General features: G+C 37.2%; 1 protein-coding gene across 1 annotated transcript in view; it reads left to right on the plus strand.

The window, feature by feature from the left end:
- LOC149194457 (uncharacterized) overlaps positions 1 to 3,223 on the plus strand; it is a 148,599-nt gene extending 145,376 nt beyond the window's left edge. Inside the window, exon 4 of the mRNA XM_089407672.1 lies at positions 2,987 to 3,223. Within this exon, the coding sequence (XP_089263798.1) occupies positions 2,987 to 3,223 (237 nt within the window). The remainder of the gene's footprint in view (positions 1 to 2,986) is intronic.
- Positions 3,224 to 13,895: the final 10,672 nt, after the last annotated feature.

The following is a 13,895-nucleotide window of genomic DNA, read 5'->3' on the forward strand; positions in this document are numbered from 1 at the left end:
CACTCATATTCTCTAGGCGATTTAGCTAGTGTCATTAAAAGCAGATGTTGGTCTTTTGTAAGGGCGTTATTCTAGGTGAAATACCCTGGAGAAATAATACATTGCCTTTCATAGGTGTTCAGACCACCTGGACTTTAGATAAGGTCCACAAAATTTATATCCATGATACCCTTTTGTTACAAGACCTGTGAAATTATTATATATAGGACACGTTAGTGATCATGAAGATCAGAACAACTATAGCGAATTAAATTAATATGTGAAACAATATTGTTACGTATATAAATAAATCAATAAAAATGTAATTTACCAGAGAAAACTCCTAAACTTGGATAATCATGTATGGTGTAAGTACATATGTCATACAACGTAAAACTCCTCTCTATTGCAATGGGCCTTGATACATCGTAGACATGTATCCCTTCCCATAATTCCCTCAATTCATCTACCAATGGTTGTAAGTAGACATCAATATTATTCACTTGTCTTCTACCAAGGACTATGAGAGCCAACATAATATGTTCTTTCTTGATGGGAAACCATGGGGGGATATTGTTATTGATCACTACTTTAGGACAAATAGAATAGTTATTATTTTGGAGGGAATATGGGTTGACACCATCCATGGCTATGCCAAGTCATAGAAATCGTACTTCATATTTGAATTTTTCAAGCCATGTATCCTCTATATGCTTCATGGCTATTGAATCTGTTTGGGTTTTCATAACTCATGACTCACTTTCGTGTGAGGCATGACATTCTTACAACACACCTAATTATTTGCAAGAGACTTTGAATCCTTGCGATTATAGGCATGTGCCTCAATATCTTATGAGAAGGACCATGTGATTTACTCATTTTTATTTATTTATGGTACCTATCATGCCCACATTTCAGGCATATCTCTGTCTGCATATTCTCCTCTATATAAAATACAATCATTCCGACATGCATGATATGATATGCACTCAACACCAATGTCAATATTTAATGTTCAGAAAATCAATCATTTTTAATGTTGATTGTGTGACAAGTTTTCTGAAAATATAAGTTACTTGATTGATCATGCAGGTCAATTACCTCAATATTTCTGAGAAACATGCATTTGACATGCCAAAATTTTCTTTCAAGTTGTACAATAACATCTTTGTCCCCAGCTGAGTAGACTTTGACTTGATGCCAAGTCCAAGGAGAGGGTTGGTGGAAGCAGATTTCAAGTTTTCAAATAAGGTATCCGTGATATGAAAATTACTCCCTAGCTCATTGCATTTGAATGCATCTAACAACATTGCCTCCATGTTAGTCATATTCCATAAGTAATCATCCATACCAACCTCTATTTGATTGCCTTCATTACCACCTTGTGATGAAGAACTACTATTGTTGTATTCATTCCTAATTGGTTAATCTAGACATAGTGGAAATTGAATAAATGGTTGATTCAACCATTATTTGTATGCTTCTTCTCTGAATATTGCTCTTAATGCACCATTCTCTCGATTTTACGTTGTAGTGGGGTGCATCGGAAGATGGTAGGGGGGTCTCTCATCATCACTAGAATCCTAATTTCAAAAAATATTGAACATTAGTACATCAATGATATTAGTAAGCATGTTAATGCAATTGATTTATTGAAATTACATTATACCAAACAATTATTACCATCATTGGTCTAGGATTCCAGCTAGAAGATGCCATGTTCCAATTGGTAGGGTAAAGAAACTGTCCATTTCATCTACCAATTTCTTGCGATATGCTGCTCTTGATAAGAGCTACCAACATTTTTGAAATGGAGGATTATTTTCTTCATTTGAACTTGATTTCAAATCAGGATCCTGCAAATTTGGATACATTTATATTCAAATTGATATGGATAAAAAAATTCAATTCATTTAGATAATCAAAATATAAATAAAATTTGAACTTTTTCGACATGGAAAGGGAGAACTTTTCGAAGAACTTTGAAAAATATGGAACATATTGGAATTTGAAGAATTGACCATTTGATATTATGAGATTTTCTCCCTACATTCGAGTAAAATCATAAATAATTTTTTTTGTACATAAAATTAATTTTTAGAACCATATAGACACAATCTAAATTTCAATACATTTTTCCAACCATTTTTCAAGAATAAGACGATTTTAAGTAGAAAATGTATACTATGAACTATTGTAACTCATGTGGATGTATCTTAAAGGATAATTGGCGCTCTTATCATGAATGACCACACCTATGCGTATACATAGTAGCCACACTGGGGTGTTAAATTAATAACCACACCAGTTTTGGGATTTTGAAAATAAGAAAATATTCTATTATATCACTGTTTTTGTAAAAAATAACACCATTTCATTTAAATAAAAACAACACCAATCCACACCCGTTTCCAGTATTTCGAGAATGAAGAGGAATCATACCATGTTAGAGATCTTATAATAATTACAACACTGATGCATTTAAATTTAAATCGTACTATTGCATTAAAATATTAACTACACCTCTCGGATGTGGGTGAATGTGACAGATAATGGGATGATGGTGGCAGGACCAGTCGACGCATGGAGTACATCCTGCGCCATCTGGCCTCACCTGCGGTTTGTATTCAATACACTGGAGAGCTCATTCAAAGCCGTGTTAATGTGGCTCGACATTTTACACAGGTTCCCCTGCTCAAAATCGATGGCACATACCCATTTCAGTTTTGTTCCTTTCTCTCGCATATTAGGCCTCTTCGGAGGGGCTATGCTCTATTCGATGGAGGATTCAGGTTTCCAAGGTGCTCAGGCTTGTGGTGTAACTTTGGTGATGGTTTTCCTGGAATTCCATAGCCCCTTCAGCGTTCTCCTCAATTGTTCGCCCTCCAACTCTCTCAATTCTCCGTTAAAATTGTTAAATCTCCCCCTTCCTGTTTCCCCTGTTCAGCATAGCATTGCTATCTGTCCTGCTCTATATTCTCTCAGCAAAATGACTATCCTGTGACAGAGAATGGGTTGTCGTAGGGGTGGAGTTCATGGTCATCCCTTGCGCCATGCCCCATCCTCTTCCGCGGATACTTTCCCTGGCTCTTCTTCTGAGAGTCATCCTGTTCCTAGACGAGGGCGTGGTCGTGGCAGGGGACAACAGGTTGCAATTTCGACCCCCATCATGCTCATGAGCACTCAGCCCGCTTTCAAATCCCCTGCACACTATGCAATCATTCTTTTATTGCCACTGTCATGATTCAATTAAGTGAGGACACAACAGGCATGGTTTTGGCAACTCCACATGCTACATCGAAGATGGGGGAGGACGATTTGCCATGTACCTCTCAGAATCAGCACCAGCAGTGTGAAGTTCCAAAGAATTCTGCTTTCCAGGTCAAGCCTGTTGTGGCGCATTCAAATCTTCCAGGTGAAGGGGATTCGCCAAAAGAAGAGAGCCTTGCCTCTGCTGATGATGACCTCTCCAGTTTTGGTTGTCGAATTGTAGAAGAATCGCCCTCCACTGCTCATGATGATTGATCAGGTTGTCGTTCTCTTTTGAAATTATCGTGTCTATTCAAAGGAAATGCTCAGTTGTTTTCTGTCTATGTTCAGCTGGTTTCTGTCTATGTTAACAGTTCGAGTCAATAGTAACACCTCTGTTAAGTAGTTTTGGAACTCTAGTCAGTCTGCATTTTGTCATGGCGGTTCTAGTTTAAAGGCTCCAGTAATAGTCTTAGATCTAGGCGGTCTAACGCTTGTTTCAGTGGATTATCTTTCAAATCTATCATGCGAGAAAGCCATTTTCCAGGCTAGACCTCTTGAGGCTGTCGCCTTGATGTAAAATGTTTTTGTATCAATAATAGGAGTAGACTTATTCAGAAAAAAAAAAAAAAAAAAAAATGTGAACTACACCGTTTTGGGATTTCAAAAATAAAAATAAAAATTCTATCATGTTGGTGCATTTAAAAAAATTGACACACTAGTAATTTATTATAGTCATTTTACTTTACTTGTAAATACAAAGGTGCTCTTTACTATCAAACACAGATCAAGTAAAAAAAAAATCTCAAGTTTTTTTTTTTTTTTAAATTGAAAAATGAGTGGCAGTTGGTTTTTTGAAATCTAATTTCATAAAGTCTTATCAATAGTAATAATTTATTCACTAATTCTTTATTTTTCCCAAAATTTCAAGGGAGAGATTTATAGGAGAGACATACTGGGAGAATTGTGTAGCAAAATAATATTTTGGAGCAACAAAATTGTTCAAAAGATCAGAAGTTGAAAGTTATGGTAATTCACTCAAAACCATAGTAAAATGTTTACATTATATCATTGAGTTTACTAATAATTTTTGTTTACAATTGTTGTTAAGGTTTAATTAAAAGAGAGATCCTTTGCAACATAAACATACTAGGGGCACTATGGAGCAACAATTTTGGAACTGCAGAAAGATCAAAATTTGAAAGGTATGGTGATTCACTCAAAACCCTACATAGATTTTTTTTGAATTCTACTGTTACAAAATTTTACAATTTCTGTTAGATTTATTCCAAATTCAGAAAAAAATTAAAAACCCTACATAATAAAAAAATTACTATTGATTATACTAGTAAAAATCTTTATGATCTTTGTTCCTATTTAAATTTAATTAAAATTTAAAATAAAAATAGAAAATTCAATACTTACCTTAAACCTTTTCTTTTGCTTATGTGACTGCAAAATTTCACCTTAGGGTTTAACTCCCTCTACCACTTCACAATTAAAGTATTTCATTTTAGGTATTTTAGATTTAATGGGTTTGTGTACTTACTATATGTAGAGAATTTGATATGTGAAGTAGGAGGGTCACTTATTGAATTAGATCCAAACCTTGTCGGTCCTATTTGTTTTTTTTTAAACATTTGTTCCATGATGCGCATTGTGTAATCTAACACACCGGTGCTGGCAATACTTCTATTGCACCGAATCTTGTCGGTCCTGTCCATTTTTACAAAATAGGGCGTACTTATCAATGTTCTTGGTGTAATATAACACACTGACTCGCCTCTATGAAATAACACCATTAAGTGGCTTGTATTTAATTTTTTTATGTGTTTGTTTTTTACTTTGATGATAGTGCATTTATTGTCAGAAATCACATTGTCATAATTTAAATTTATTTTAAAAAATTAATTTTCATTTCCAGTGTTAAACAATTAAACCTCCAGTGTGTTTAATAAATTAAATGCACCAAGGCATTTTATTAAATGCAACGGGGCATTTGGTTCAAAGAACCACACCAATTAGAAAAGCTCTTTTTGGCTTAAAAGTATTTAATTTATGTATAAAACATATTTAATGGATCTATATTGAATGACATAGGTTGTATATTGATAAAATCTTTTTGAAAAGTTGTCAAGTAGCAAAAATGTTTCTTGACACATTTATAGCGCATAAAAAAAACAGAAAAGACAAGTTCTTTTTAAATTATTTACAAAATTAATATGTTTGAACTATATGTAAGTTTATCTAATATGTATTGGTTAGTGTGTATCATGCATAGCCACAAAATGATGAAGGTCAATAAGATTATTTCTAATCTAAGTGCAGAAGAGCATAAAATCCTGATAGAAAAATTGGCGAAGGCCGATGAATAAGGTGAATGAAAAAATACTATTCAATATGAGTTTTTTTTTTTTTTTGAATTTTCATTAATAATGTACTTAATAATATTAGATAACATGTTTCAAATAATATATTAATACATAAATGTTTAATTTTGTACAAGGAGAAACAACGAAGGAAAAGATCAATGTTTTTATAAGAAAAGAAAAATGATAGAACATTTAAATGACGATGAATTGGTCCTTAGCTCATCTGGAGTGGTGCTGGAAGATAGTGAAAGGGGGATTTTTTTTTACAAAACTATTAGGGATATAGTGGAATGAGTATAGACGTACTTTCCACTTACAATACACAAATCAATCCAATGATTACAAGAACCAAATTATATCAAAACTATAGGAAGCATTTCCAGAGCAATGATTAATGAGACCTGTTAGACTTGCAATAGAAAAAACATACAACAACAAAAACAAATAATTCAAAATGTAATATTCCTAATTAAAATGATTTTCTAGAATTATATGTACATATTATTACAAAAAAATCATTTATTAATATCAATTTTGTTATATTTAGTTTTCATATATCAATATAAAAATAGTTTATTACTTTTTAAAGAAGATTATGAAAAAAACCAAAGGATCAATGAGTTGATATGCAAAAAATGCAAGTGGGAATGTCTAAAAAATGTACAAGGATATGGTGAAAGAAATGGACATAATTTCATCACAGGAGGAGCCATCTCAACAATGACATGCGTTAAATGTATGCAATCATGATTGAGTTAATACATATAAACAATTAATTATCATTAAATATTAATTTTCAAGTATTTTCTTACAGAAAAGAAAACAAAATGGAACTCATTTAGCACATAAAACAAGACGACAGGGAAGAAAAGGGTTAATATCAAAGTTTGTGAGTAATTGTTAATATTTCCTTATAACAATTCAAGATTTCATTTTTTTACATTTTAAGTTGTTTTACAACAACCATCCTTGAATGTCTTCAAATAGGTGCCAACATACAAAGAAGGTCCATCAGAAGAATTGATTGACATTGGGTTAAATATTGGTTGAGAGTATATGTTGGCATATAAAATGTCAATTGTGGAATTTGTAAGTATCTATGTTGTTTCACTTCTCTGAGTTTATAATTAATAGAATAAAAAAACCCTTTATAATAAATCGATGATTTTTAATGGGGTAAAAAACTTGCAGAAAACAAAGTATGGAACTACGCCAACAAAAGACTTGTTGCAACAAGACATGAGACTTGGTTTTGAAACTATGTGTACATTTCATGAGTCACTTCATGCTATGGTATATTGCTATTTGATTTACATTGATGTATATTATTTAATTCAATTTTAATTATTATCACCAATGTAGATACACTCATTACACTTTATTTTTATGTTTGCAGATGGAACATGATCAAGAAGAGGAAAACAATTGATGAAATCAACAAAATATTCTTCCAAATAACCCAAGTCATGCATGTAGCTCAAGCGGTGACAATATTTCCAATGAAGAATGATGATCTATTTGGATATCAATGCAAGCTATTATATTTTTTGAAATATTTGTTTGTAAAAATCATAAACATTGTTTAATGTAATGGACATAGTGTCAATTGAAAGACAAGGAGTTACCAATAACTATCCCATTTTGTATGAAAAATAGCCTCTTATTGATTTTATTTTATTTTATTTTTTATTTTTTATTTTTTTTATTCCACCGGAAAAATCGTAATCTTTCATTAATAAGATGAAAAATTACATATAATATATGCTTATCAGCATATGCGATTATATCAATATGTCCATAATATCTAAAAACCCATTCTTGTGAATGGCCGTATCAAAAACCAAGAAATCATCACGTAGGATGATGCTGTATAGTGTTCATAAAAACAAAATTACACCTCGTAGGGTGTTGAGCATAAATAAAAACTAGATATCTACATCATCATATATGGCCGATAATTCTGCAAAAAAATTAGGTACCATCCACCTGATGGTAGGTCTAATCTATATAAGGCCTCCGATAGTACTGGTATTGTGTAGTACCCCTCTATTCATGGATTATCCACTATCCTTTTGGTAGGTGAGTGGCCTCCATGGAAAGGCCATCAGCACAGTAGTTGTGTTCCCTCTAAATATGACGAACAAGGATTGTATTAAATAGAGATTTTAAATGCATCACTTCATCCAGAATATTTAAAAGTGTGTGTGCGTGACATCTAGTTTTCTTGTTGATCCAATTGATAATGATATTTTAGTCACCAAATATCTAAATATCTCTACAATCATGATTTAAGGAAAAGTGAAGTAGATGTTGAAGAGTGATTAGTTTTGCGAAATTTTTCATTCCTTCACCCAATCCCAACTTGACTTTGTAGTAATGCTGATTTGAAAGGTAGAGAATGAAGCCCCCCCACATCCATGTTGTTGGGCTGCTCCATCGAAAAAGGCCCATAGAGAGGAGTAGTCTATAGGATCAAGAGTAGAGCGTCTGTGCAGACGAGGTGGTGAGTATTCTGGGAGTTCAAGATAGGAAGCAATGATTTTTGCAATTATGTTCTGCCATCTGATCGTGCAATTTTTGAAGGTCAATTTATTTCTAACCATCCATATTGCCCAGCAAATGATCAGGGGAAAGCATGGCAGGTTTGTCCTTGAGTGAGCACTATTCCAAGCTTCCCAAGCTGTTGTTATACTGTCACCTTCCCATGCTCCCATGTATCTGATCTCAGCAGCAATGTCTCTCCAGATCTGTTTTGTAGTATTACAGGTGAGGAACAGATGCTCGGTCGTTTCGGTGCTCTGTTTGCATAGTATGCACCAATGAGGACCATGCATGGATATGTGAGTAAGCATATCCCCTGTTGGTACCTTGTTTCGAAGGATGCACCAGAAAAAAAGTCTGGTCCAGGGTGGAGATTTTAATTGCCATATGTGCTTCCACCATTTTTGAATGTTTTCAGGTTGTTTGTCATGGAGCAGACACAAGTAGCCTTCCTTTGGGGTATAGAAACCAGATTCTTCCATACACCACATGAGCTCGTCTGGTCCCTCCTTGATGCAAATATGAGATTCACTCAATGAATTTGTATAATCATTCTATATTTGGTGCCAGTAAGGAGGCAAGTTTAGTTGAGTGGCCAATTTCCAAGCTTGTGTAAAAACAAAGGAATTCTCTTGATCCGCAATATGAGCAATTACCTTGATGTTATGTTGGTTAAGTAATAGAGTGAGCTCTCTTGGGAGGAAACATCTACCCCCTCCCCCAGTCCATGGGTCCAGCCCAATGCAAGCATTGGTTCCTGCGTTTATTCTCCATGCAAGGTGACTTCGAATAATAGGGAGAGAGAATAGTAGAGCTTTCCAGACTGAGGATATGCCTGTCCTGTTCCAACCGGGCAATCTTATCCAATCCATTATTTGGAGGGGCCAGATATATTTGTGATAGGAGATGGATGTCCAGAGGTTATGCTTGGTAAGAAGAGACCATCCCATTTTTGTAGCCAGGGCTTGTGCAAAAGAGGGTAGATCTTTGAGACCCCATGCTCCCCACTTTTTGGGCAAGGCAATTTTGTTCCAGCTTATCCATGCAAAGACTCTTTTGTCCTGACCTCCATTCCATAGATATCTACAGCAAATTTGCTTGAGACGAGCTAGGATACTTCTAGGGATCCATGCTAAAGCCATCTAGAATACCGGAGTAGCTTCCAGGACAGATTTGATAAGCACCAGCCTGCCTGCTCTGGATAAGAAATGATGGCTCCAGTGGGATATCCTTTTCCCTAATTTGGTGATTAGCCAAGTCCAGTCAGCTATCTTATGACTCAAGGGCTTGATCCAGAATCCTAAGTATTTGAAGCGTTGGTCAAGAGGATGGGGATTATAAGGGAAGTGATGCAAAGAAAAAGTGGATTCCTGAGCTGAAGCGTAAGCCAGAGTAATGGTAGATTTTACATGGTTTGCCATCATACTGGTGGCCCTATAAAAAGTGGCAAGGATCTTGTCATGGGAAACCAAATCACGAATACTTCCATCCAAGAAGATGAGGACATCATCCACAAATAGAAGATGAGTAAGGAAACACTGATCATTTATCTTTAATCCTGTTAATCTGCCATTCTATTTTTCATGGTATATTAGCCTGCTTAGGCATTCCATGACAATTAGGAAAAGGAGTGGGGAGAGAGGGAAAACTTGCCTGAGTCATCTTTCAGCATGGAAGAAAGGAGAGGTAGAGCCATTGATGAGGAGGCTATAGGTGGGCAAGGATATGCAGGCCATGATCCATGTAGTAAAATGATGGGGGATGATTCCCTTTAGTCTTCTAGATTGAATGGAGTGAATGGCTTCTTGTGTAGTTCCTATGGCTTCATGGATCTGTCGGTCTTCAAGAAATGCAAATTGTTCAGGGAGGATATGCTGAGATAGGATAGGCCTGATACGATTTGTAATGATTTTGGTAATGATCTTGTAGAGACAGTTGCAGAGAGATGGGTCAGAAATCATTGAAGGAAGTAGGGGAGTCGGATTTAGGAATGAGAGCGATAAAGGTAGTATTAATAGCATTATACATTTTGCCAGTGGATCGACATTCCTCCACAACCTAAAGAAGGTCCTGGGCCACTAAATCATAAAAAGCCAAGTAAAACTTTATCATCCACCCATCTAGACCTGGGCTTTTGTCTTTTTTGAACCACTTTAAGGTCCCTTTAAGTTCCTCCAAGGTAATTGGTGAATTAAGTCCAATCGTTGCCTCCTCCCCCACATATCTAGGAAATAGACCAGCCACTTGTATGATATTAGCCAGATTTGCTTCTTGTGGGGATCTAAACAGATTCTGAAAGTGTGAGGTGCCCAACCTAGATAGTTTTTGGAAATTGTCAGCTTGCCCTCCATCTGGAAGAGGCATTTTCCAAATAGTATTGGCTGTCTTCCTTCCCTTTGCAAAGTTTTGGTAAAATTTTGTATTTTCATCTCCTACCCATAGCCATATGGCCCTACTCTTCAGTCTCCATGATTCTTCCCTCTCCTTCAAGACCTTATCTTTTTGTTTTTCAAGCTCAATCAGCTTTGCTTTTCTTCTGGTGAGGTAAAGTCAAGATTTATGTCATCCAATAAATTGTTCAACTCAGCTTCAATGGCTATAATTGACTGATCATCCTTGGCTTTTTTCTCTTTTTCCCATGCTATGGTTAAGTGTTTATGCTGAGATAGGTTATGGCAGAAACCTTCAGTTGCCGATCTGTGATTTGATATAGGGTGGGGGGTCCAAAAGTCCTTAACTAAGCTTGTATATCCCACATCTTTTAACCAAACATGGTTAAATTTGAAAGGGGCCTTTGGCTTGGCATCAGGGCCAAGGATCTCTAGAAAGATAGGAGAGTGGCCTGATATTCCCCTAGACCCAACCCACTGTCTATATCTAGAAAATATTTGAAGCAGAGGAACTTTGACTAGGAAATGATCAAGCCTTCTAGCTAGGGCTGCTTCCCCTACTCTTCGGCTTCTCCACATGGGTAGAGGTTTGATCATGGGGGCATAAGTAAGTTTGTACTGGTCCAGAATATCCTTGAAGAAATCAGACATGGGGTCAACTTGGGCCTGTGACCCCAAGGATTTCCCATATCCTATGGAGAAGTTTAGGTCACCCCCAATGATTACTTGATCCACTGAGGTAATATTAGATTGAAGAAAGAACTACCAGAAATATTCTCTCCGTTGGCATGGGCCATAAACATTCATGAATCTGATGGATAATCCAAGCTCAACCGAGAAAAGATCCAGTCCAACGAATCCCACTCCTCCCCAAGTGGCAGATACATTAATGGAGCGAGGGTTATATCCTATGGCTAAACCCCCAGTTCTACCTATGGCATCCAGGGCATGGATTTTCCAACCAGGTTTGATGGTGGATAGGGTTTGATCAATATATTCTGCATTGCCTAAGGTTTCCTGCAGCATTATAATATCAGTCAGCTCATTTTCAAATAACCTCCTCATGGCTAGTTTTTTAGAGGCACTAGCCAGACCTCTACAGTTGAAGGAGAGGCATTTCATGGTGGAACCCCTCCCGGGGTGTTGAGTGCTCTAAGAACCCCTTCCATAGTGGACTGCTTGCTAGAGGCTACTTTAGCCCCGGACTTTTGTATGGATTTAGCTATGTAAGATTTTTGACCTATGGAATATTGAGTAGAAGGTCTAGGGAAGGATATACCTAGACCAGTTGGATGCCAGATTTGGTATATTCTGAGATTAGAGATTGTAAGAATGGGGCAATACCAGATGGGAGATGGCCAAGGTCCTGAGTGAGGATGGGGGTGGAGGCAAGGCAGGGGTGGTGGAGGCAATGATGGGCAAAGGTAAGGAAATCTCTCATGAGATAGAAGGTGATAGAGGAGGTGATATATCAATTGATCAACATATAGAATATGATAAAGAAGTAAAATGAGAGGAAAGGGGAAAGAGTGGAGCTGTACCCACTTTTCTTGCCATCTCCGCAGCAGCAGCAACTCTTGCCCGAGTCAAAGGGGGTGAGGGCGAATTGAGGAGCTCCTCCGCTGTCTTTGAGGATTCACCAAGATTAAGCTGTTTAGGGACCGGGGTACTATTTCGAGATGCAGTAGCAGTAGCTTTACCCTTTTGAGGTGCTGGTGAGCCAAGAGGTTTTGCTGATTTCGTGAGCAAAGGGAATTCCTTAAATACATGCCCTACCTTGTGGCACCTCCTACTACGGAATGGGACTCCCTCATAATCCAATATCTGTACTCTGGTATAATGCCTCCACTTGAGGGTAATCTTCTCTTCTAGGCCCTCCCTTGTGTCCAAGTGTACCAGGATTCTTGCCAGCACACGATTCTTTGTCTACACATAGGTTTTATCGTATTCCAGATAGGTGCTAAGGGCATTTCCGATCCTTATAAACACAACTTCAGACAAGAATTGAAGAGGAAGGCCTAGTAGTCACACCCATATGGGGCCTGCACCTATCTGCTCCCATTCCAGATCAAATAATGGAGACCAACGCTTGAGAAGGACCGGTGCCATCTCAATATGCCAGTATTTTGTGAGTATCAGTTCAGTGTAGTCTGCCTAGGAGAAGTGCAACACGAACCAACCTCTAGCGAGGCTTTGTACCTCTGGTAGTTCTTGAAGCATGCCCCCCCAGATTTCTTTTACCTAGTTGGTGAGCCTGGTTGCTGAGTATGATCTTCCTCTAACATGCCTAACAAGAACCGTGTTAACTTTGTCCACCACCTCGTCCATCAGGATATCTTCACTAAATGTAATGGTGAGGTCCTTCGCTGAAGCTTTCACGCACTTAACCTTTCTTTTTCCAGTTCTTGGCGTCGATGGGTGTTCTTTCAGCGGATCCGATCCCACATCCATCAGTGGAGTCAAGGCTTTGGCCATAATGACCAGTGAGTCGAAACAACCTGAGGGGAGGGGATTAGGGTTTGATGAATATTGGGGGATAGAACAAGGAGGGGGCGAAGGGTTGTGTGCAAGTAGCAGATTGAAAGTGGGGGATGGAGGTGAAACAACGATAAGAAGATTGAGAGTACTGGGGGATAGAGTGGGGCAATCGAGGCCCGATGTGTCTAGAGAGAGTGATCCGAAGTGTAATGGCAATGAGGAAGATCCAGGCAGTGAAACAATCGGTGTGGAAACCGGATATGATAGCCTATTTAGAGCAGGGCATTCTATGGTAGGGTTAGGGTTGTGATTGTCGAAGATAGACTGACCCTCATATGGGTCCAGAGAGTAATCTAACGCCTCCTCCTCTATATCGATTCTGTCCATAGACGGAAACCACCATTGAAACCGCTGGAGAGTCTGTTGACCATGCACACAGGGACCAGATGTCGACAGGTCGGAAGAAATGGTAACAGCTATCGCGAGAGCCCATAATTACCGTGGTAAACATGTTTAATTCTGTCTTTGTGTAGGTGCAGGGATGTGTGCGCGCAACTTGCCTGCCTGAGGCCACGTCAGAGCCCAAAACATCGTTGAAGCCTCAAGCTCCAATTCAATCCAACCCTAGCCTCTTATTGATATATAATAAATTACATTTTAATTTCTTCTATTGCATTATCCAATGTCACTGTGAAATGTTACACCACTGATTAAATATATGGATGATTAAATATTATAATGAAGAGATGCGAAATCTGATGATATAACAAATTAATACAAACATAATATACAAATGAACTAATCAAAATTTAATTTATATGAATATTGTTATAAGATATATGTCGATCTTCTGATGAATAATAATTAAAAAAATCACAATAATTTC

Source organism: Pinus tabuliformis, chromosome 2_2 (assembly GCF_031772625.1).
Source record: "Pinus tabuliformis cultivar Carrire ecotype Pingquan chromosome 2_2, CPIR1, whole genome shotgun sequence".
NCBI lineage: Eukaryota > Viridiplantae > Streptophyta > Pinopsida > Pinales > Pinaceae > Pinus > Pinus tabuliformis.